The following is a 25,474-nucleotide window of genomic DNA, read 5'->3' as shown; positions in this document are numbered from 1 at the left end:
CTTATTTTGACAAAATGAGCTTTATTTTATTTATTTTGAATATTATTTGAGAAAATTTTAAGATCGTTTCATAAATATGTTTAATGTTTAAAAATAAGATCTTTTCAAGAACTTTAAATTATTTTTACAATTTTAAATATAAAATATTTATTTTATATCATAAAAATTAAAATTAATTATATATATTAAATAAAAATAAAATTTGGTTTGATTTTGGGTAATTATAATTTTTTAACTTGTATTTCATAGAATGTCCAAATATTTGGTTTGGATTGATTTCCAATTTGGTCAGTTTTTCTGCCTAACCTTATTTTATCCTTTAAACAAGCTTTTTTTTTTTTTGTTAAAACATCTTGAGATGGTTGGAAAAATTAATGTCAACTTTGTTGACATGATAATTTACATGTAGGTTACATTAATAATTAATTATTTTTAAAAAATTAAAATTATAGACTATTATTATAATTTGTATTATTAAATATTTTTAAAAATTTTAATAAATTTTAAATTTTTGAATTTTAAAAAATAAAATAATTGATTGTTGACATAGACATACATGGATGCTATGTTAATAAAATTAACAGACATTAATTTTTTTATACATTTTGAGAGTAATTTAACAAATAATATGAATTTAAGGGTTAAAAGCAAAAACTTAAAATATTTTTTTCTTTTAAATAAAATTGAAGAGTGAAACAAATTACTATACCAATTTTAAATGTACATAAAAGTAAAGCAAGGGGGAGCAATTTTTAGCTATATTATTATTGGGAGATATTTTGGGTATAAAAAAGGGGGACTTTTCCACTTTTTAATTGAAGTACGCCGTAAGATATTTGTTATGAGCCTTAGAACCAGTCTCATGTTTGGCGCGTGGTTTTATCTACATTTGATATCAGATCTGGTGTATTCTTCTAACAACAGTTATGCTGCAATATATATTTTAAATAGTTTTTTTTTTATTTTACTTATTTGGAATATCATATATTTGTAATATTGCATATAGGTTTAATACTTTTTGCTATTTAGTTTATCACTTTTATACTTATAATATTTATTTTATTAGTTTGACACCTAAACTTTCATTCTGTATACCTGTTACTCAATCTATATTTTTATTAAAAAATTTCCCATTCAATCTCAAATTCCTTAAAAATATAAAAAAATACAAAACAACCCTAAAAATTTGCAGAAAATGCCATAAATTTCTAAAATTTTATAAAAACCAAAATTCCAAACAATTCTTTTTACATTTTATGAAAATTTTAATTTTTTATGAGTTTCTCATACTCATAACTTTTAAAATATTTTTTATAATTTTCAAAAATAAATTATGGTTTTTAGTTTTTTTAATCCTATAAGTCTTAAGATTTTGGGTTTTTTTAATGAATTTTAAATTTTTAGATTTTCAAAAAATTAAGTCTTTTAGTTTTGTCTTAACACGTAGTAGTGTGTCATTGGTTGGCTTAACATTTTTATAAACAAAAATTGGATTTGGGAAACAAGAATTACAAAATGAAAGGATAGGAGCTAAACTGATAAAAAATAAAGTACAAGGGCTAAATTGATTAAAAAATAGTGCATTGGTGGGTGTCGAATCCACCAATATAAACTTACACCTTAGTTTGCAAATTATGCAGTATAGGGAGTAGGGTCGATCCCTCAGAGACTGGTTTACTATAAATTGTTGCTTGCTTGACTAGATTTATGTCGGGGCAGCTGTCGTGCCCAAGACGTTCGGGGGATAAAAATTTGAAAACCTGAAATTAACAGAAAAATAACGTCAAAAATAAAAGTTGAAAATAGAATAATAAAAACGGTTAAATAAATATTAAGAAAAATTAATTAGAATGAGCTCAGCTTTAGACACGAATTTTCCTCGTCTTTGAATCGATTCTCGAAATTGGATGAACTGCTCTTTTCCAATTAGCTAGTTATAGCTACCAAGGACGCCTTGGACACCAACTCTTCCTTGTGTAAATTAGTTATGGAACGTTCAATAACTAATTCTTACCGATCGAACAACCACGAAACGTTCGTGATTTAGAACTCCGGCAGCTTTGCGTTCTAGAAGAGCCTAGCTCGAACCAATGCCCTCAACCGCGTGGGACATTTAAATCCGGTTACTACTTCCCTTGACGGAACCAAATAGCTATCTCCACTTGGCACGCCAATGTGTTCACAGAAAACCGATTAGAAACGTTCCTTTCGGAATTCCAACTGTACGTCTAACCATTCTAAATCAAACGACTTTTTTTATTATTTAGTGTTGATCTGACTTTGTGAGCTGACAAAATCATACTCATAATCCGGAGAAGTAATAAGTACTGGAATTTTAGGAGTTGAATTGCTCGGGTTCGTAACTCACGAGTTTTGACGAAGCTAATTTCGGCCTAAAGCTGAAAATGGGTTTAGTTGGTTAAAGTTTGGGACATGTTGGTATTTGATAAATTAAATAAAGTAGAAAGGGTGAAAAGATGGGTGATGTGATTGAGTATGGGGGGTGAAAAAAAAAAAATATATATATATATATTAAAGTGGGGTGGTTTAAAAAGGGAATTTGAAAAAGGAATTGTAAATGGTAAGTAGTAACAAGCTGAAGTTTTAAGAGTTTGAAAGTTAAAGAAACTAAAGACAATAAATAAATTTGTGAAAAGTTGAAAATAAAGGTGAAATGGATGGTTGGCTAACTAATAAATTGAAGGAAGACAAACTAAGAAATAACAAAGGCTACGTGAGAAAGGAGAGAATTTGAAAGATAAAAGCTAAATGTTTTTTGATTGATGAACAATACAAGCTCTATTTATACTAGTGGATTTACTAAATTAGGAACTAACTAGTCATAGGAAATTAAAGAAAAAATATCCCATAATAAAATAAATCCCAAAATAATCTCCCCCACTAAGTCAACAAAATTTTCAGCTAATTAATATTGGAAAAATTTTACTTTGGCCCTCCTTCTTTGCTTCTTTTTTTAATTTGGTCCAATTGTTTCCTTTTTCTTCTATTTAGCCCCAAATTACATTCCTGCACAAAATTCAATAAATATGGCAAAATTAGTGGTGCATTCTCATAAATTAACCAATTTAGTTACATAAAATATGTAACTTTTAGCATTTAATCATGCATGTACTAAAGTGATAATTCAATTATAATATAGAGGCTAAAAGAGATATTAAACCTTGTATATAAGTATTAAAATATAGTAAAGTATTGCAAAATTATGAAAAAATAAATAAACGTGATGATATGAAATATTGCTTTTGAAATAGGAAAATAATTTTTTATTGATGTAACACCTTGTTAGTCGATCCGATCGTCAGGTTTGAGTTACAAGGTGCCATATTTGTTACTGAAGCAACTACGATCAAATTATATTTAATTACAAATTGTCAAGTGTTCAAATATAACGAAGACATGTGCATAATATGATACATAATCATTTTCGGGTCTTATACGAGTTTATGAAAGTTCTTTTACTAACTCGGGGACAAAATAGGACCAATTGTAAGGATTTCAAAAATTTGGGTTGACATCGTGACGTCAGAGATTCCTCGTCTTGATGCAACTCTCTATGTTGTGCTCGTTGTGACCTTGGAGCAACAGCTTTGCCATGAGAATTTTGCCCTGTTCCTTGTTGCGACGCCAAGGTTTGTCACCGCAACTAGATGAGTACATTCAGACACAATCTTTAAACATTAACATGAGACTACATCACATACAACTTAACCATTTAGAAACATTTAACCAAAAGTCCCTAGGTACATACTATAAAACTAAAATGAAATACAATTTACAAATTTTATTAAGTCGTAAACGATAGTCTATATGTTGACTTTAAGTCCTGAGGCTTCAAGAAATACTTAAACCTGTGCATGAAGAAAACAAAACTGTACACTGAGCGATAAAGCTCAGTGGTACCTTCATGATTCAAGACAATGTAAATATTTACAATGATCATGCATAACGCCATTACACAATTTAGCCAAATTATAATATACCAATCTAACAATATCACATCTTAGATACGATGGAGTATATGAATATGACAAATAACTAATGCATTTGTCAATATTTGCAAGGCAAATAACTTATACATACCATTTGACAATTACCATTTGTCAATATTAGCTAACACTATGAAACATCTTTATATGCAATTAACATTATACTATTCATATTCCATGGCAATCATATTATTTATCTTGCTTTCATACCATCCAAACTCATTTTTTAGAGTCTATCAACTTATTTATATTTATTTCGGTATCATATTCTATTGTCAATCTATTTATTTACATGTTCAAGTTTTTCAAATTCTAATTAGGATGTTACACCTGATGAAACCCTAGTAAAATGGACTCCGATATATGGGTAAACTACACCACACCATATAGCTTGTAGGAGCTTAAACTACAACACATTAAGGTGCCGAAGTATAAAGCCTGGAGGCATCAAATGCATTTTCATATGCTAATACATCCTTCCACCACACCAGATTATACTCGATAATCCGCAACAAATGATAGATCTCGGTATAACATGTAATGATCTCCGTACAAACACATATTTACAAGCTTGCATTGGCATGCCAATCATATCCTAACCTTTTACTAAGTTTACATGGGCATCAAATATATATATGTAAACATTTCCATACCTATAATCATCTTGCTCGCATATTCATTCCATGTATTCGGTCACATATGCATTTCGTACTTTGTATATTGTTCTATTGCATAATAATATTTTGCAATTTAGTACATATATTGTTTTTCGGTCAAATTCACAATCACAACCCCATTTCATCATCAAACACATATTATATATTACATATTACATATTATAAGATATATTTCAATATAATTTTCATATCACATATCATAATTTAAGTATTTCATATCATTTCCCATTTTATTCATTTTAGTCCTCTACCTCAATATTCCATATCAAATTCTTGTGAGAGTAAAATTATGCTCTTAAAATTATTTGAAAAAATTAACAATTTTATTTTCAAATAATAGAAAAGATTACTTAATTTTATCATAAAAGACAATTTTTTTGGGTTATAATGTAAATTTACCACCATACTATAAGTGAATATTGAAATTTGCCATTATATTTTATTTTGATTGATGTTAGTCATTATACTTCAAAAATTTTATCCTTCAACTTTTATGTGATCGAAATTAGCCATTAAATTTTGAATTTTAATTCATTTTACCACCAAATTTAATTTTTAAAGAAAATTTTACCATTAGATATTGATTTTAATTATTTAAAACAAAATTTAATGGAAAAATATTATTTCAAATATTTTTATTTTAATAGTAAACATTAAGCTACTTTATAAAATTATTAAAAATCCCCATGGATAGAACCAAAGTTCAAAATTTAGAGATAACATTGTTGGAAGAGGTAGCGCGTACACTAAACATAGACTATGAAAAGACATGATGAAACAAAAAAAATTATTAAAATTATAAATTAACTTCAAATTTTATTTAATGGTAAAAAGACTTGAAAATTTTTAAAATATAAAAATAATACTTTATTTTTATAAATAACAATTTTGTTAATAATTAATAATTAATAATATTTTAATTAATAATTTTAATTATTTAAATAAAATATTTAAAGTATTTTTATTAAATTTAATTTAAGTTAAAATTGAATAGTAAAATTTAATAAAAAAAGTTAAACTTTAGTTTCAAAATTTTTTGGTAAGTATCAACAAAACGATAGTAATAGCTATAAATTTTTATTTAAAATATGATGGAAATTTGCATATTAACCCTTAAAAAATTAAGAATTTAAATTATTGCACCTCACCTTTTAATCTTAAATTTAAGTAATATTAAAAAGAATATTAATACAAAAATCTAACTGAGAGAACAGCTTATACCATTTAGGACAGATATTTTAACGCACGTGACAGTATGGCGGTTTATATTGTTGTCCGTAAAAAATAAATATATTCTTCACACTTGCTCTGGTCGCGCGTGAAATTAAACATTTCTTTTTCCCAAACTCCACCGCTTTCCTATGCTTGAAGAAATTTATACCCCAAAACTCCCCTCTTCTATCTCTGCAACAAACTCGACTCTGAAACCTCAAAAAAATGGTCTAATCGCCATTTTCCTTACATGTAAAAAGACCAAAGACAGTTCTTCTTTTTAAGAATCGAAAACCATGGCGAAAAACCCAACAAACAGCAGCAGTAACAAGAAGAAACTGAAACAGCAAGCGAAACAAGATTCAGAGGATGTGAATGGAGACCCTGAAATTTGGGCATCATTTGATCAAAGTTTCAAGCAAGTTCAGTCGGTTTTAGACCGGAACCGTGTGTTGATCCAACAGGTCAACGACAACCATCAGTCGAAGATCCCCCACAACATGGTCGAAAACGTTGCACTTATTCAAGAACTCAACGGGAACATCTCCAAGGTTGTCTCTCTTTACTCTGATTTGTCTTCAAATTTCTCCACCGCCTTTCACAATGATGATGAACAACCCAAGAATAGTGATTGATTCCATGAGAGAAGGATGAATTTTGGTTGAGCAAAAAAAAACACAAATATACCCCTTAAGTTCTTAGTATTTTCTTAGTTATTTACTATGTTTTTTTGTTGCTTGTGTTTTGTGTTCTAAGTTGATGATCTATGGGAATGGACACTGTCTTGTTTGAAACATGTTTGAGATAATATTTGACTTTGTGGATTTTGAAATCAACACAATGATGAAGAATCCAAGAATGGGGATTGATTCTATGATGGAGGGCTGAATTTTTATTGAACAAAAAACAAATTAAAAAAAATGAATGTTTTTAGGTATTTATTGTGATTTTGTTTGAAGCTGTTGGTCCATGTAAATTACTTGCTTTTGTGTGTGTGTGTGTGTTTTAAGGTGAGGATATATGGGGAGAGTGCTTGTTGAGTTATTGTCATATTTGAGATAATGTTGGACTTTGTGGTATTTTTGGTATAAAGGATGTACTAAGATGCCACATTATCTATATCCCTTCTCTAACAGTTTAATGACATATCAATATTTTTATCCTGAAAAAGAAAATATAAATAAAAATTCTGAAATTCAGGATGAATTTACTGACGTGACATCAAATTATTAAAAAATGATAACATTCATGTTTCATACTATCCTTCCGGGATTTGGATGTTATTTGAAATTTGTTTAGACATGTTTGAGACAGTGAAAGGAATTGTAAATGCTGGATTTTAAATTCAGATTTGCTTAAACATGTTTGAGAAAGTGAAGGAGGTTGTAGATACTGAGATTTTGCCGGAACATGTTGGAGATAAAGTTGGATTTTATGTACCTTTTTGTATGGTCAGTCAATTCGATTTGCTGTCTTAATGATGGCCATATAACTGAAAAGTGCTTCTTTTTCTAGATGAATAGTTTTGCTTGTAGATTAAGCTTCCATCTTTACTAACGTTTTTTGGTATGAGGATCGTATACGAGTGTGTGTATTTACTACGAATATTTTTAAATTATCTTTTATGTATTTTGAATTTCGGATATTTTAAATTTTGTGTTAAGATTCACGTCCATTAATATTCAATATAACGACCATGACTTATTAAATATGAAAATCAACTTGTGAACGGTGATTAAATATGTATTGAATAATAATATAGAGAAAAACAAATCTGTAATAAATGGGATTTTGATCTAATCCCATGGGAGTGGGTTTTTTTTTTCTTTTTGAAATTGGATTTCGTGTGAGACGGGTCAATTTTTTATGTTGGATCGGGTTGAATTTAGGTGCTATTTGAGATATGAATTTTGATTTTGTATAATTATACACATGAAATTTTGATTGTAGTCCAAATGTTTTTATGGAACTCTAATTTTGATTTAATTAAATACATTGTTAAAGAAATAAATACATCAAGTTATGTATATATTGAATAAATATAATTATTTGCATATACAATGTTGTAAAGTACCAGCAAAAGAGCCGATTGAGTGTAAGCTCGATCGGCATGAACGTTGTTATCAATGTAGGAGGACGTGAGCTAGAGACCAAGATGCTATAATTGTTGCTAGAGCAATTATAATCTAATTCAATTCATTTTAAGGCATAATTAAATTTGAGTCTATATGTTTCATATTTATTTCTGAGTCATATATGATTTATAATAGCTTTCTACACAATCTAAGATCGAATTGGGATTGAAATTCAAAATTTGCAAAATTTTACGTGATGTCGCAACGTCGGGGTTCCACATTACGATGTCACTCGCTGACTTTACTAAATTGAATGATCGTCGCGACGTGCTCCTTTCCACTTTTCAACATTTTTCACTTAAATCGTTGTCCAGAAATTAAATTTTAACTTATCCAATTCATTATACATCAAGTCCACATAATATAACATGTTATTCGATCAAAGGTAACATAGTTTATAAAATCCTTTACTCTTATAAAAAATAGTTTATTCTTTCTATTTATCAATCATTTAAGATTCTCTTAATTCATTTTATAACAAGCACTCACTTAGTATCTCGACAATACATTTGAACTTCTCTTATGTATTAATAAATGCATTGTTTGCAACAATTTCTTAACATTAGAACTTTTCTATTATTTTTCTTTTTCGTCCTTTATGTACATGTAATTATACGAGAATTTATTGCTTTTAGTATTTTATGCCTATATGCAACATTAATTCCAACTTTACTATTTATGTAATTTTAGTAAAATTGTTCACTTGAATAGTAATAACTAAATTATTTATATCTTGGTCTACAGTGGTCCAAATTAAAATCTGTTTGTTGCTTTTGAATTTAAACTCAATGAACTTTATACCATACAGATTTCAGAATTTCTTCTTATGCCAATTAATACAGCAAATTGTTTTCGTAGGTTTCCTTTCTAATATTACAATTATTTTCAAATTAATCTCGATTCAATCATACAAATTTTACAAGGTGACTCGATTTAGGAATGAACAACATTTAAACCATAAAACAATAAAAAAAATGAAATACAGGCAAAACTAAATTAACGTATCAAAGTTAATATGAAAATTATTACCCGTAAAAAAAAGTAAAACAAAAACAAGAAAAATATGGCGCTATTATAAAACAATGTCCGATTCTCGTTATTTGCTACAAGAGGAAACAGAGAACGTTAAGCTCGAACGATCCAGCTTGAAATGCTGCATTTTCCAAGGACCTGGGAAAATAAATAATAAAATTAAAAATTAAAAAAAAAAAAAACTCTTAATCTCTCTCAAGTCTCTTCATTGAATCTTCCTTCATGAAAAAGAGTAAAAAATCCCAGAAAGGAGTAACATCCAACGACAAAAACAAAGGAATGGGGAAGGAAAAGGAAAGGGAGAAGAAGTCAAGTAGCCTTGAAAGTGGAAGCTACAATTACAAGATGTTCAGCTTCTTCAACAGGAAGTTCAAGATCAATGAAGTGGAGCCACCTTCTGACGTCAACAAGGCCTTTTCTTTATTCACCGATGATGGTTCCACACATATGACCGCCGAGCAACTTAGACGGTTCATGTCGGTCCACCAGTGTGAGGTTAGCACCCGACTCGAAGATGCTCAGAATATCATTGAACAGGTTGTGAACAGGAGACACCATATCACCAAATTCGCCAGACACACCCTCAATGTTGAAGATTTCTTTCATTTTTTGCTTTCCGATGATCTCAATGGCCCCATTCGTACTCAGGTCATCTTTTTTCTTTCTCCCAATCATGGATCTTTGTTGTTTCCATTTTTTGTTTGTTGAAGTTTTGTGTTCGACGAATTGTGTGAATGAAAACATGATTCTTTAAAAACCCTTCAAATATACAAAATTCCTTAAGTTGTTTGTTGATTTAATAGGTTTAAAGGTGTGATAAATGAAATGTCATTTTGCAGGTACACCATGATATGAGTGCACCATTGTCGCATTATTTCATATATACAGGGCATAATTCCTATCTAACTGGGAATCAACTCAGCAGTGATTGTAGTGAGGTTCCAATTATCAAGGCTTTGCAAAATGGTGTTCGAGTTATCGAACTTGATCTTTGGCCCTCTAAAGATGAAATTCTTGTCCTTCATGGAAGGTAATGTAAGCTTGAGTTAATCATAATCAGATCTTTGAATAGGTCTACCAGAATTATTAACAGTATCTTCTTGTGTATGAAATTATAGGACCTTGACAACTCCGGTGTCATTTATCCAATGTTTGACATCCATTAAAGAGTATGCTTTTGTTAGTTCCCCTTATCCAGTTATTATTACATTGGAAGATCATCTTACTCCAGAATTGCAAGCTAAAGCTGCAGATGTTAGTCTTCCATTTTTTCCCTTTCGAGTTTTCTATTTTTCTACGATGATCGGAAATGATTTCAATCATATATTTTTGTAGATGATCACTCAAACGTTCGAAACTATGTTGTACTATCCCGAATCTGACTTAACCGAGTTCCCTTCACCGGAATCATTGAAATACCGAATCATGATTTCAACGAAACCACCAAAAGAATATCTAGAGGTCAGGTCGAAGGACGCCTCCGAAGACGAATCATCCCCAAAGGATGACTCAGACGCAGTAAGCAGAAATTTACTATGTTATTCGAATTCTAGTGTAAGTGTTCGATTAGGATATGGATCTACAAATACAGATTTGAATTCAGATAATGAGATAACATTAGTTAATATGAATGGCATTGCAGAGTGAGAGTGATCAAGAAGATGAAGACTTTAAGTCATTGCAAGCCGGGGTATCAGGATACAAGCGCTTAATAACCATACATGCAGGAAAGCCAAAGGGTTCCTTAAAGACCGCATTAAAAGAAGTTACTGATCAGGTTCGACGTCTTAGTTTGAGTGAACATCAGCTTGAAAAACTTGCCGGTTCTCATGGACTTGATATTGTAAGGTACCTATATATCAACATTCCTTTCTTCGTTTTTTTTGTTGAAATATCCATGTCCGGTACATTTTCAAATGAGTATGAAGATATAATTCTTCAAATAGAATTTAAAAAGTTGAGCATATATTAATAATTCCGAACACTTTCAGGTTTACACAGAGGAATATCCTACGAGTCTATCCGAAGGGTACTCGTTTTACCTCATCAAATTACAAACCAACTATCGGATGGATGCACGGAGCTCAAATGGTTGCATTTAACATGCAGGTTAGCTTGTTATTTGGATTTGGTTATAAGTGTTGGATATGAATACATAGATCGGATATGTTTTAATCTTTGATGATGATAGTGTAAATTGTAAAACATTTGTAATAACTAGGTATGAATGTTGTTTTTATCAGGGGTATGGAAAATCACTGTGGTTGATGCATGGCATGTTTAGAGCCAACGGAGGATGTGGTTATGTGATAAAACCTGATATTTTGACTCGATCAGCTGACGAGTTGTTTGATCCCAAAGCAACACTCTTGCCTGTGCAGAAAACGTTAAAGGTAAAATATTCTATTACTTGGATTCGGATACTGTATATTCCTAATACGAATATCATCAACGCCTCATCTCTATATCTTTATTCGAATATATCCGAATATACTCAAATATTGTTATGATTTTTTTTCTGTAACTTAACAGGTGAAAATATATATGGGGGATGGATGGCGCTTGGACTTTAAGCACACACATTTTGATGCATACTCTCCTCCAGACTTCTATACAAAGGTTTGACAACCATTTTAGCCCACTTACCCTATCTTACTCGGATGTAAATACGAGTTTCAGTTATGAGTATGTGTTCAATGAAATATAATAAATTTTTTTGAAAACTTTATTTATTTAAATGGTTTTTAGAAGATTATGTCATTATATCTATGTATGAATACGTATTGGACACAATGTTGAACACGAGCCACAGGGAATGAGTTGCAAACTATGTTGCTAGGGCTCTTCTTTTTTTCTTAAAGTTTCCGTATTCATTGCATATTTGGATATGATCTTCTAAAGACATAATAAAGCCTTGAAATTTGTTTAGTGTTTTTGTTGTATGTCTTCAAGGTGAGGAGAATCGGGTATTTATAAAGCATGGTTACTGTTCATCGAAGTGATGTCCTAGGTAGGTTCCATGCATGCCAATACATATGCTGTTCTAGACTTAACACGTGTTAGCTGGTTTACTCGCTTGACTTCGCACCCTCTACTTGTGAACACCTAGGGACATGCGAACTAGGGTTGCGATCTCTCCTCGCTAGCCCCTAATGTGTGGGCCGCAGGTCGGTAGTCTAGGTTATATTCGGATTTCGGGTTGGTAATGGGAAATATTATAACAAAATTATACCCGAAATTGAGTATGGTCCCTCAATTTTATGAGACATAAATGATGATTATATAACATTAATAATGGCAGATATTCATTGTGGGAGTGCCAGCAGATGAAGCTAAAAAGAAAACCAAGATAATTGAAGATGATTGGTGTCCAGTATGGGATGAAGAATTCTCTTTTCCCTTAACTGTTCCGGAACTAGCACTGCTTCGGATTGAAGTACGCGAATACGACATATCGGAGAAGGACGACTTTGGCGGCCAAACATGTTTGCCGGTACCAGAGTTAAGAACCGGGTTCCGGTCCGTCCCTCTGCATGACAAGAAGGGAGTTAAACACAAAAATGTAAGGCTGCTAATGAGGTTTGAGTTTGTATAAAATAGTGTAGCATTATCAATTAATTCATTAACCTTAACCCTCTGTACCACAATGAAGAGAATGCATATACATACATATAAATATATATGTATATGCAAAAAAGTTATCAAATGTTAAAATGTCCATGTTTCTTTTGCTCTCCTTTGAAGCAATGATGAGAAACTTTACACGCCACTCTTCTTTCAATTGTAATTATTTGGCTATATTCTGTTATTAGTCCTTGTACTTTACAAAAGTTTATGGATTTAGTCCATGTATTTTAATTTGATTAATTTCGATCCTTTTACTTTTCGATTTGTTCAATTTTAGTCCTTGTACTTTCAATCTTTTGAAATAAAAAGGAAATTGAAGATTATTTTCTGTTCTCTCATTTGTCTAATTCCAAATTTGAGTCATGAATCATGAAGGATTTTATTGATTTTTAATGTTTTGCACGTTAAGAATGTAATAGAAATATAGGTCAAACTAAAGCATTAAAATATTATTCATTACACATAGCGTTTATGATATATTTTATGAGTACTAGAAAGTTGGATGTGGTTTTGAAGTTTGAGCAAATTATGAACTAATTTAGTAATTTACCCTTCATTTAAATAAAAACAATTTTTTAAACTTGGAAAGTCATCAATTCATAAGATTAATCATTCCAGTTCATGAAAGATCCAAAATATTCTTTGAAAGAAACAAAGAAGAATATATATATATATAGCAGATAATAAATAGGGATATTAAAAATTCATTAATTAAGTCTATTGTCTTAACTCAATTGATATTGATATTGTTGTCAGTGTAGGAGAATGTGAGTTTGAGTGTGTTGAAGTGTATTATCCTTTTATTTAAAGGTTTGAGCTAGAGGTGCTCATAAGTCGGGTCAGACCTAAGTATGATATTTTGTCCAACCTAAAATATGAGTCTAAAATTTTATCCAAATTAATTTATATTTACAAAAGATTAACCCAAGCCTATTTTAGGCTCACCTATATGATTTTTTTAATTTTTTTAAAAATATTTATATGATTTTATTTTAATATTTAATAAAATTTTATATATTTTTTATTTATTGAAAGTTTTTATATAGCCATCTTAATATTATTTTAATGTTTATATTAGATAGTATTATATATTTAGTATATCTTTATTTTTTTAATGTGTTCTAAATTATATAATATATAAAAATAACATAATATAAAGTATAATAAACTTAAAAACGGGCTAGGTCAGGTCAAACTCGGACCTTAAATGTTCAAACTCGAGCTCAACCCATATTTTAAACAGACCTAATTTTTTTTTGTTTAAGTCTATTTTTCGGACCTAATATTTTTGTCCAAATCTTTTCAAATTTCAAGTTGGCCTTTGCTTCTGAACAAATAACCCGACTCATAAATAGGTCAAGTTAGAGAGAAGTTATGGATTTAGGTATTATATTAAAAAGAATAAGACATATAATAAAATTTATGTTAAAAAAATACATTGATTAATAAAACGAATAAAACACGCCTTTTACACTTAATAAAAAAGACACGTCTTTCACACTGTTGAAAAAAAAGCCAAACGGTATACCTCAGCCAGCAATAAAAATAACAGAATCCGTCCATAAATAAATTATAAATAAAAGGACAAACACAATCTCTATACCTAAGATATATATAAAGTCACGCTGACACGTGGCACACATCACCACACTCTTTTTGATGTAAAAAATGGTTTATTTTCAGTTTTAGTCCTTTTAATATGGTGAAATTTGATATTTAATCTATATTTTAATTTCTAACATAGTCTGGTCCCTATATTTTTATAATGTTATTACCTAGTTCAAATAGTTAATATTGTTAACTTTTTAATTATATTGTTATTTGGTTATATATAATTTGAAAGTAGATTTTAAATCTAAAAGTAGAGGATTAAATTCTTAAAAATAAAAGTAGGAGGACTAAATTTCAAATGTATGAAATGTAGAGACTTAAAGTTATGGTTGTTTGAATTTGGATATGATATTGAATCCTAAATATATTAATATTGAACCAATCAAATATTTTATTTGGATATGATGTGAAGCATATTTAGAACATTTGGATCAAATTATAAATATATGTACCTATCGACTATTACATGAACAATTCAGATCTAACATATTAAAAATAAATAGCGTTAATAAAATTTAGGAAGGTTAATTATTTTTTAACACGTCAAATCTAAGCTGTCCATACAATAAGTGTACACGATTTTGTAAATTTAATTCATGTATCTTAAATATGCTCCATGTTAGATCCGAGCTGGTGTTTAACGCCCAAGCTTATGATTAGATTGACATAAGAACCCGATTGATACACTATTAATACAATGAGAATTCAATTAAAATATTTTAAAGTTTGAGAACTAATTTAAAATTTTAATAATAAGACAAGGGTTTCTTGTGAAATTAACCTAAAATCTCACATAACTTATCTCATTGGGCTTATGAAATACTAAGAGATAAAGCTTAAAGACGACAAATCGTGAAATCATATAAACGTAAGTAACCATGGCGATGCCAACTGTCCACTGGGGTCCACGAATTAAGACTGTCTGTGGGACCCAACATGTCTCATCCTACTTTTCTGGGAAGAAAAAAAAAAAGGAAAGATGATAAGCATAACAACAAGAACAAACCTTGGCAGTTTAGGAACTTAAAATCCAGACAGTGCAGATTCGCAGGTTGTTTTCTGGGAATTTTAGGGGAAACCCAATGTCGAAACAAACATACAAGGTGTGCTTTTGCTTCAGGAGGAGGTTTAGGGTTGCAGTGTCAGAGGCACCAGAGGAGATCAAGCGGGTGTTTGAGCAGTACTCTGAGAATGGGATGATGTCCATTGATGCACTCCACAGGTTCTTAGTTGAATTCCAGAAAGAAGATAAGGCTACCAGAGAAGATGCTCAGAAAATTGTTGATAGTGTTAAGCATTTTCATAGAAAGGGTCTAAATCTTGAAGGCTTTTTTAAGTATCTCTTTGCTGATATCAATCCTCCTCTGGCTTCTCTTGGGGTAATTTCTTTCTTAAAAAAACAACTTTTTTTTTCTCTTTTTTGTTGTTTAGTTGTGGTTGAAATGTTGATTGGTTTGGTTCCACTTTAGATTATTATGTTTTTGTTTGGTTGCTAGGAAAATTTGGGAGAAAATTGGAATTATTTAAATACTATGTGATCTTTGAGTTTACTTCCTATTTGGGTTTTCTGCAATAAACTCAGCTGAACTTAAATTGGGAACTTTTCTTCTTATCCTTCTACTTTTGAGTTAGGGCTGTAAATTGTAATTTAGATGAACACAAGCTGTAAAAAGCTCGAGTTTGACTCAAATTAGAAGCTTGGATCAAGCTCAATTGAGTTTTACTTTAGAGCTCAAGCTTGATTCGAAATAAAAATCGAGCTGCACGAGCTAGCTAGATTATCATACTTCACTTAAACTCGATTAATCCTATAATTTATACTCTTTTTTCTTTCCAATTTTGATATTGTTTTTAGGGTTTAGTTTTCCTTTTTTGTAATTTAATTGGTTTTGAATGTTTGTGTTTGGTTGCTGAGAAAATTTGGGATAAAAAGGAAGTCTTGGATATACGATATTTGAGTTTATATTTCCTATTTGGGTTTCACCTTTGAGTAGGAAAATTCGGTATCTTTGTATGGGATTTAAATGAAACTAATTACTTATTTTCAGCTCAGTAATTGGTGTATATTGGCTGAATTGCTTTGTTGCTTTCATACCTTTGAAAATGCCCTGATTTCTCGGAAAATGCTTTTACTTGTAGTTAAAATATACCGTTACATGCTTTTGAACTTGTCTCAATGAAGGTAATGAATTTAGGATTGTTGTTCCCATCCGAGTTTTCGTGATACCCCTATTCACCATTCAATTTGTAATTTGGTTCACAAAACAAATTCATCGATATTCTATACTTTTGTGCTATTGTCGTTTATGTCGTATTCATTTCTTTGTATTCAGGTCCACCATGATATGAATGCTCCTTTGTCACATTATTTCATACATACCGGTCACAATTCCTATCTTACTGGGAATCAACTCAGTAGTGACTGCAGCGATGTCCCAATCATAAATGCACTTAAGAGAGGTGTGAGAGTGATAGAATTAGATATATGGCCAAATTCCACGAAAGATAATGTCGATGTTCTTCATGGAAGGTATATATATTCTTAAACTGCAAATCATTTTGTGAAATGATAATAAATAGTTTACCGAACTCGTAATTTCATTATAACGGTTTGCTCATTCACCTGAGCTGGTATCTCGGGCTTGTTCTATGATGAAAAAACATGACTAATTCGACTAACCATGTGAGCTCCCTCGACTGTAGCTAATTGTTTTTTATGTTTTAAAATTAGCAACTTTGGTTCAAGAGGAAAATGAATAATTTTCTTCGTGTAGGACTTTGACTACTCCGGTGGAACTCATCAAGTGTTTGAGGTCTATTAAGGAGTATGCTTTTGTTGCGTCGGAATACCCGGTTGTTATAACACTAGAAGATCATCTTACCCCAGATCTTCAGGCTAAAGTTGCTGAGGTGAGTCTCTTGGAGCTTATTGATGGGAAATTTAAATGGCTAGTGTTACCATAATTTAAGCTTCTGTGGCTAACTTCTAGATGGTGACTCAAACCTTTGGAGACATCCTGTTTTCACCTGGCTCGGAATGCCTGAAGGAATTCCCGTCTCCAGAATCATTGAAAGGACGCATAATCATATCTACTAAACCTCCAAAGGAATACCTTGAGGCCAAAGAAGTTAAGGAAAATGAGAACGATCCAGAGAAGGTTAAGGCTAGTGATGAAGAAGCTTGGGGAAAAGAAGTTCCGGACCTTCTCAAAGACGATTACAAGGTCTGTAAGATCCTGAGTGTGATCTTAATACTTCAAATCGAGACTACTAGCTGTACCAGTAAAGTTTACAATTCACTTACCCCATTTAATCTTTTATGACAGAATGACTTGGGTGAAGAAGATGAGGAAGATCTCGATGACGATGGAGATAAGTCACAACATGCTTTAGCACCGGAATATAAACGTTTAATTGCTATTCATGCCGGAAAGCCAAAGGGAGGATTAGAAGAGTGTCTAAGGGTGGATCCCGATAAAGTAAGACGTCTTAGCATGAGTGAGCAACAACTTGAAAAAGCTGCGATTACTCACGGAAAAGAAATTGTCAGGTATTTCGTAAACAATTTGGCAAATTACATACTAATTGTTATTTGTTTTTCGATTATATCTATATATAAATTTCCCTTTTTCTGTTGTTTGTACTGCTATAGGTTTACACAGCGGAATATTCTTAGGGTATATCCGAGGGGTACACGTGTCGACTCTTCCAATTACAACCCATTAATCGGATGGATGCATGGAGCTCAAATGGTCGCATTTAATATGCAGGTCAAATGCTGTTGATTATCCTAGACTTGCTCAAATATTAGAGTGGAATTAGACGAATGCTTACTTAAGTCGATGTATGTTAGTATGCTTCCGTGAATCCTAAGATTTGGTTACTTTCTTGTTGGCATGTAAAAGGGTTATGGAAGATCTTTATGGTTGATGCATGGAATGTTGAAAGCCAACGGGGGATGCGGATACTTGAAAAAACCCGATTTCCTATTGAATCCTAACAAAGTCTTTGATCCAAATGTCAAGTTACCGGTTAAAAAAATTTTGAAGGTTAGTGTCTTTTATGCCCATAAGATCTGAGTTCTTCGGCTTTTTTTTTTTTTTTTAAAAAAACTCCAAGTGCTAATTTCTCGATCTTGTTTTCGGAAGGTAACTATGTATATGGGCGAAGGGTGGTATTATGATTTTCATCACACTCATTTTGATGCGTATTCTCCTCCGGACTTTTATGCAAGGGTAAGTTAATAAACCTACATATCCGGCAATACCTCTGGTAGAATCCGATCAGTGTAAAAATAACGATATTCATCTTGAAATTTGATTAATTTGTGCCCAGGTGGGGATTGCTGGAGTTCCGTTCGATTCAGTGATGAAGAAAACAAAGACATTAGAAGACAATTGGGTGCCTTGTTGGAACGAGGAATTCGAATTCTGTCTAACTGTCCCCGAACTGGCTCTACTTCGGGTAGAAGTGCATGAATACGACATGTCTGAAAAGGATGACTTTGGAGGCCAAACATGCCTACCAATTTCGGAGCTAAGAAGTGGTATCCGAGCAGTTCCCCTCAACAGCCGCAAGGGCGAGAAATACAGCTCTGTAAAGCTCCTCATGCGCTTTGAATTCTTCGACCCATAGGCACCCGAAGTTGAGTTCTGGTCCATACTTCCAAACCAACCTTCAATCTGTTTGACGGGATGTGAGCTTGTGTGCAGTTTTACCGTATACGTTACATGTTTGCTGCTTGTTTATATTACACGGACTTGGGGTGCGATATTTTTAATTTTTTCCTTCTTTTTCTCGAATTGCTTCTATCATTGCCGTGTGTAATTAGCCATGTTTGTAATTATGTCTCCGAATCTTACCGTTTATTGTTTAATTAGCAAATGAAATAATCCCGTATTTGAATGTTTTTCGAATTTATTGCATGCTACTGTTTAAAAATTGGTGTCACATATACCTCGTACTGACGTACATAAACTTGTTATAGAGTAATTTTACCTGAATATGCGAATTATATTAGTTTATTGTTTTGTTATAAATTGAATATAAAACTAATAAAAACTAAATATGTAAATATATTATCAAATTTATAATTGCAATTAACAGCAAATTTACCATCCACATTTCAATTTCGAGTCAAATTACTTGGCTCTTATCTGGTATACTATGGGTAAAATTACCACAAAACCCATTTTACTATATTTTGGATAGCATTTTAGTTTTTTATTGAAAAATAGATAAATTAGTCATTGTAAGCAAAACAGTTTCTCCATTAAAATTGCACTATTAAATGGTTTTTTTGGTGTTTATATATAATGTATAATAACAAATTTAACCCTCAACTTTTATACATTTATTCATTTTGAATCCTTCTCTTTTAATTTAATGTTTTTTTGAACAATTTCATTATAAGTTCTAATTATATCTGCTCTTTTTGACACAATGCCTAGAATTACCCATAATCCCTCCTAGAATTGCTCATGGGCCGAGCCATCCAGCTCGAAAAATGGGAGGGTTTGGATAAAAATATAGGCTCGAAAAATGAACTTTGACAAAAAAATAATACTTGTTTAGAAAATAGGCCAGGCCTCAGGTAAAGCTTTTTTGTCCCAAGTCCTACCCGACCGGAATTTGCAAAAAGAACTGTTGTTTTTTTCACTATTTTGCTATCATTTCATTATTATAGTGCTACTATTTTGTTGTTATTGTTAATTTTGTTACTAATATAAAGACATTTACTTATTAAGTTGCATATATCTTAGTGTTATTTAAGTATACATTTTTTAATTTATTTTCAATTTCTTGGAAAATATTTATTTTAATATTTTTAATATTTTTGATGTATTATATTTTTAAAAAAAAGTTATATAAAAAATTAATACGAGTTCAGCCAGGCCGGAGTTTTAGTATTTTTATCTAGGCCAAGCTTGGACAAAATTTTATGCCCAGCCCAAGTCGACTTATGAGTACTTCTAGTCCTTCCTAACTTATAAATAGGAGGATAGTGCGATTTAGCGTATTCAAACCCAAGTCCTCTTACATTGACAATAATATCCATATCAATAGACATCAAATATTATTTGTTATTATATTTTTATTGTCGAAACCGTTTTTTGAAAACAAAAATTTTGGTTGTCGACTTTAAAAAACAAAACTGGAGTCGCCACCGATCCTTTATTAAGGTGTGATCGGCCCACCTTAAAAATAATTTTGGTCTGCGAAATTTGAGAAAACAGGTTCGGGAGTCAGTTACGCACGAGGAAGGATTAGCACCCTCGTAACGCCCAAAATTGGTACCAAATTGATTTTTTTTAATGCCTTGGTGTCGAAAATTTGAAAAGATTTTAAAAGGAAACTCTTTATTTCATGAATAAATCAAAATAGTAAGACATTCTTACTTCAAAGAAATAAAACACCACACCCAGTGAGTTAGGGCACAATGTTTTTAAATCTCCAAAATACTCGAATATTGCCTTTTGCTTTTGAAAATTCTTATTTCGAGAAGTCAAAATATCAGGACCAGTAAGTTAGGACCCAACATTTTGAATCCCCGAGAATAAGCTTCATTTGAAATTTGCGAATTTAATGCAAAATAAATACTTGGTTTTCTAAATTCATCGAAAAAATAATCACAATCCAGTAAGTTAGGACACGATCTTTCTCGAGAATCATGAATGCCAAATATTCTGGAAATTTATAAAATATGATGATTTAAAACAAAAATTTTGAAAAACCAAAATATATGTTTTCTAAAAGGCATGTTAAAGTTAATGTATAGTGTGAAACAAAACTTTAATTTAAGACCAATATGAATAAATATTTACAAATATATATATATAAGTACAATATACAAGTAAATTTGCAAATATGTATACGCATATATTTAACACACATATACAAAGATACATATAAAAAGATGAAATGGAATATGTCAATCAAAATCTAATAAAACTGCATGTATGTATTTGAAAATCATGAAAATAAAATAAATATAAAAGCATGTACCATATATTTACAAAATAAAATGTATATGTATATATTTACAAAAAAAAAAGTGTGTAAGTATATATATAATATAAAGTATAAAAAGGAAAGTAAAAAAAAAGTATGAATGCGTAAAATGTATGCAAATTTAAAACCCTTAAAAGTATATATTAAAATATGCACATATATTGTATATAAAAATATGCGTGCATATGAATAGCAAATACAGTAGTAATAATAATAGAAAACAATGCAATAATAATGATGTCATGTAACATAATAATAGTAATAATGGCATAATAATAGTACAAAAAAGATAATGATATATAAAAAAAAAAGAAAAAATGAGGAGAAGGACTGAATTGAATTTTAAACAAAAATGGGGGGCTGATTTAAAATAAATTTAAAAAAGATCGACTTGAACGCGCGCGTAACAGTGGAGGATCAAAAGCGAAATTATCCCTTCCTTCCAAAACGCTGTGCAACGAGGGACTAAATTGAAACAAACATAAAATATGCGGCCCAATTTTAAAATAAGTAGAAAGGACTTAATTGGAACACATTTGCGAAAGGGAAGGCCTAAATGAGGAATTAAACCTTTAAAGCCAAAACGCGCGGATCCTCCCCTTTGGGTCGGGTCACCGCGCGGGTCAAGGCTTGGATAAAACGGCGCCGTTTTGAGGTTTCAATAAAACCCAATTTTTCCTTTTAAAAATTTCATAACTCATTTTAAAACAAAAAAATTGCTGCACCCCTCCCCCCTTTTTGTTCTCTGCTAGGGTTTTATACCCAAGCCGCCGCGTCGCCGTTCCACCATGCGCCACAGCTCCGATCGCGACGGAGACGGCGCCGATCGACGCTTCCGGCCAGAGAGGTAAGCTTCCATTCTTCTTTTCTTTGTTACTTCTTTAAAAAATAAAAACGCAAAAGAAAAGGAAAAAAAAAACTACAAGAACCCGATTCACCTTAAGAAAAAAAATCTTTGTATTTTCTGTTTTTCTCTTGATTTCTCTCTTGTCTATTTCTCTATCTTTTACACTCCAAAAATCCCCCCCCCCTTTTGAGTACATGAAATAGGGCTTTTATAGCCCGAAAATTGTTTGCTATTTTACATGTGTCGAAACCGTTTTTTTTGAAAACAAAAACTAGTTGTCGACTTTTAAAAAACAAAAATTGGAGTCGCCACCGATCCTTTATTAAGGTGTGATCGGCTCACCATAAAAACAATTCTGGTCTGCAAAATTTGAGAAAACAGTTCGGAGTCGATTCACATACGAGGAAGGGTTAGCACCCTCGTAACGCCCAAAAATCGGTACCAAATTTGATTATTTTATGTCTTGATGTCGAAAATTTGAAAAGATTTTAAAAGAAAACTTTTTATTTCATGAAAGAATCAAAATAATGGGACATTCTTATTTCAGAGAAATTAAACACTACACCCAGTGAGTTAGGGCACAATGTTTTTAAATCTTCAAAATTCCCGAATATCGCCTTTTTGTTTCTGAAAATTCTTATTTCGAGAAGAAAATGTCATGACCAGTAAGTTAGGACCCAACACTTTGAATTCACGAGAATAAGCTTTTTATTTAAAATTTGTGAATTTATTGCAAAACAAATACTTGGCTTTCTAAACTCGTTGAAAAATAATCGCGATCCAGTAAGTTAGGACACGGTCTTTCTCGAGAATCATGAACGCCAAATACTTTGAAAACTTATAAAATATGATGATTTTAATGTTTTGACAAAACCAAAATATGTCTTCTTTAAAAGCAAGATAAAATGTTAGTAAGCAACATGGAACACGTACTCTAATTTAAATTATAAATATGCATATATTTACAAAATATATATAAGTGTAATACACAAGTAAATTTGAAAATATGTGCATGCGTATGTTTAACACACATACACAAATATACATAAAAACATGCATAGCATAACTTATAATAATCTCCAAAAATATGTACGTATATTTCATAAAACATGCATATGTACAAAAATAGGAAAAAAATGCATATGCCTTGTAAAATTTGAGAGTACATACATATATATATATATACATATTTATTTATAAAAACTATGTAAACAAAATATATATAAAATATGAGCGTATAAGGACTAAAATATGTATGTATGCATATATATATATATGAACGTAAAACTATGAGAATAGAATATAAAACGTGTGGATGTGTATATGTTTAAAAGAAAATGTATAAACACATATATATAAAATATAAGGTATAAAAATATAAAGGATAAAAGATAGAATAAAGGAAATAAAATGTATGTAAAACGTATGCATGCATTTTTAAAGCTTAAGGATGTATATATGCTAGAAATGAAAATATGAAAAGTGAATAATAAAAGTTATACGTTTGTAAAAAACGAAATATAAAACAATATGTATATACACGTACATGAAAATCATAAATGGAATTAGTATAATAATAATAGTAATAATAAACGTGTAACAGTATATTAAAAAAAAGGAAAAAAAAAACTAAATAAAGTAAGAAAAGACCAAATTGAATAAAAAAACCAAAAAATGGGGGCAAATTCGAAAATAATAAAAAAGGGACCAATTCGAACACGCGAGCGGCAATGGGGGACCAAAAGAGCAATTTACCCAGGCCTCCAAAACGCTGCGCAGAAGGGGACTGAATTGAAACGTGAATTGAATATGCGGCCCAATTTTAAAACAAATAAAAATTATTTAATTGACATGCGCTGCAAAAGGGAGGGGTCAAATGCACAAATAACCCATATGATGTCAGAACGCGCGGATCCTCCCCTCCGGGTCGGGTCACCGCGCGGGTCACACTTGACCAAAACGACGCCGTTTTGAATGTTGTTTAAAACGAAAATTTTCCTTCCAAAAAATCCATTTGAAATCGAATGGGGAAAAAAAAATAAAAGAAACTCCGGCGCTCTGCTAGGGTTCAATCCCTAGCGTCCTTGCGCCATTCTTCGCTGCGCGCCACAACCCGATCGTCGTCTCAGCCTCCGGCCGTGACGGAGGGGAGCTTATTCAATGGCTCGGCGAAGCAGGTAAGTGGTCTCTTCTCTTTATCTCTTTTTATTATTTTACGAAATAATATATATAAAAAAAGTTGATAATGGACACAGCGAAAATAAAAAAAAACAAATCACCTCTGAAGAAAACGCAAGCTTTATCTGTATATACTCTCTGTTATTGTCCCCTCCTTTTACAGATTACAAAAGCGCCTTTTATAGGCCGAAAAAACGAAAAAAAAAGAATAAATGTTAATTATTTTTGCTATTTCTTCTCTGTTGGACTCTGTTTTGCAGGTGGTTGTGTGCGCGTGGAGAGGAGATCAGCCCCGAGTCATGCGCTGATTGGAGTCCTACTGGCGTCGCTGGAGGTTGCCAGTGGCTTGTTGCGGCTAGGGTTCTTTCTTCAATTTTGCTGTGTTGAATATTGGGTTTGGGCCAATTTGATTGGGCCTGAACCGTTTTTTTTTATATTTGGACCCAGGCCGAATTGGGCCTTATTACAGCTGCCCCTCCTTGCTCATTGTCGTGCTACAGGAATAGAGCAAAGACTACAAGGCCCAATTACGCCTGGTCTTACTGAGCCTTGAACTTCTTCGGTGCTTAATGGCTTCACACAGCTTCATTCCTTCCTACTGCATTTTCATAGGTAAGGAACTAGTGCTTTGACCCGCTCCATTGCATCGTCAGGGCGATAGGGTTCGTACATTGTAGCTTTTCAAAAGAACAAAAATTGCTATCTTTAATCTGCTCCACTGCAACTTCAGGGAGATAAGACTTATAGCTTCAATTTGTTCCGTTACGACTTAAGGGTAAATCTGATGTGATCTGCTCTACTGCAACTTCAGAGAGATGGGATCTGCGGTTTTAATCCACTCCATTGCAACTTCAAGGAGATAGGATTGGTTACTTTTGTCTGCTCCACTGCAACTTCAGGGAGATAAGACTTGTATCTTCGATCTACTTCACCACCAGTATGGGAAGACAAGATCTGCTTTTTCCAATCTACTTCACGCCAATACATGAAGACAATATCTGCTTTTTCCGATCGATTCCACTGCCGACCAGGGGAATTGAATTACTGGCTTCAATATACTCCACTGCAACCTCAGGGAAGTAAAATCTGTCATCTTTAATCTGCTCCACTACTGCTTAGGGAGATAAGATCCGTAAT

At 31.6% G+C, this 25,474-nt stretch overlaps 3 protein-coding genes across 4 annotated transcripts; all 3 read left to right on the top strand.

Moving 5' to 3' along the window:
* Positions 1–6,011: 6,011 nt before the first annotated feature.
* LOC105774614 (protein EARLY FLOWERING 4) lies at positions 6,012–6,690 on the top strand. The gene has a single exon (XM_012597165.2). It carries the CDS (start codon positions 6,193–6,195, stop codon positions 6,529–6,531), a length of 339 nt encoding a protein of 112 aa, XP_012452619.1. The 5' UTR covers positions 6,012–6,192; the 3' UTR covers positions 6,532–6,690.
* A 2,464-nt stretch (positions 6,691–9,154) lies between these two features.
* Positions 9,155–12,940, top strand: LOC105771549 (phosphoinositide phospholipase C 6). 2 transcript variants are annotated; one of them, XM_012592992.2, is made up of 9 exons: positions 9,155–9,711; positions 9,903–10,093; positions 10,182–10,317; positions 10,399–10,581; positions 10,706–10,911; positions 11,055–11,172; positions 11,307–11,456; positions 11,596–11,682; positions 12,365–12,940. In XM_012592992.2, the coding sequence occupies exons 1-9, from the start codon at positions 9,286–9,288 to the stop codon at positions 12,656–12,658; spliced, it is 1,791 nt and encodes a 596-aa protein (XP_012448446.1). In that variant the 5' UTR covers positions 9,155–9,285; the 3' UTR covers positions 12,659–12,940. The 2 variants fall into 2 exon arrangements, with proteins under 2 accessions (XP_012448446.1, XP_012448445.1); XM_012592991.2 differs by having other exon boundaries at positions 10,399–10,617.
* Positions 12,941–15,281: 2,341 nt separating this feature from the next.
* LOC105773437 (phosphoinositide phospholipase C 2) lies at positions 15,282–19,217 on the top strand. Its single transcript, XM_012595351.2, has 9 exons — positions 15,282–15,680; positions 16,635–16,831; positions 17,076–17,211; positions 17,292–17,525; positions 17,628–17,851; positions 17,954–18,071; positions 18,207–18,350; positions 18,450–18,536; positions 18,637–19,217. The coding sequence occupies exons 1-9, from the start codon at positions 15,384–15,386 to the stop codon at positions 18,934–18,936; spliced, it is 1,737 nt and encodes a 578-aa protein (XP_012450805.1). The 5' UTR covers positions 15,282–15,383; the 3' UTR covers positions 18,937–19,217.
* The last annotated feature ends 6,257 nt before the right edge of the window (positions 19,218–25,474 follow it).

Source organism: Gossypium raimondii, chromosome 6, assembly GCF_025698545.1.
Source record: "Gossypium raimondii isolate GPD5lz chromosome 6, ASM2569854v1, whole genome shotgun sequence".
Lineage (NCBI taxonomy): Eukaryota > Viridiplantae > Streptophyta > Magnoliopsida > Malvales > Malvaceae > Gossypium > Gossypium raimondii.
Note: the sequence above shows the minus strand (reverse complement) of the source record. Positions and strands in the feature narration are given on the sequence as shown.

Excerpts from the sequence above, each read along its gene's own strand:
- LOC105774614 (XM_012597165.2), top strand. The coding sequence starts at position 6,193 with ATGGCGAAAAACCCAACAAACAGCAGCAGTAACAAGAAGAAACTGAAA.
- LOC105771549 (XM_012592991.2), top strand. The coding sequence starts at position 9,286 with ATGAAAAAGAGTAAAAAATCCCAGAAAGGAGTAACATCCAACGACAAA. Across the intron at positions 9,712-9,902 it reads ATGGCCCCATTCGTACTCAG|GTACACCATGATATGAGTGC; the intron begins GTCATCTTTTTT and ends GTCATTTTGCAG. Across the intron at positions 11,457-11,595 it reads CTGTGCAGAAAACGTTAAAG|GTGAAAATATATATGGGGGA; the intron begins GTAAAATATTCT and ends GTAACTTAACAG.
- LOC105773437 (XM_012595351.2), top strand. The coding sequence starts at position 15,384 with ATGTCGAAACAAACATACAAGGTGTGCTTTTGCTTCAGGAGGAGGTTT. Across the intron at positions 15,681-16,634 it reads CTCCTCTGGCTTCTCTTGGG|GTCCACCATGATATGAATGC; the intron begins GTAATTTCTTTC and ends CTTTGTATTCAG. Across the intron at positions 18,072-18,206 it reads TGGTCGCATTTAATATGCAG|GGTTATGGAAGATCTTTATG; the intron begins GTCAAATGCTGT and ends GGCATGTAAAAG.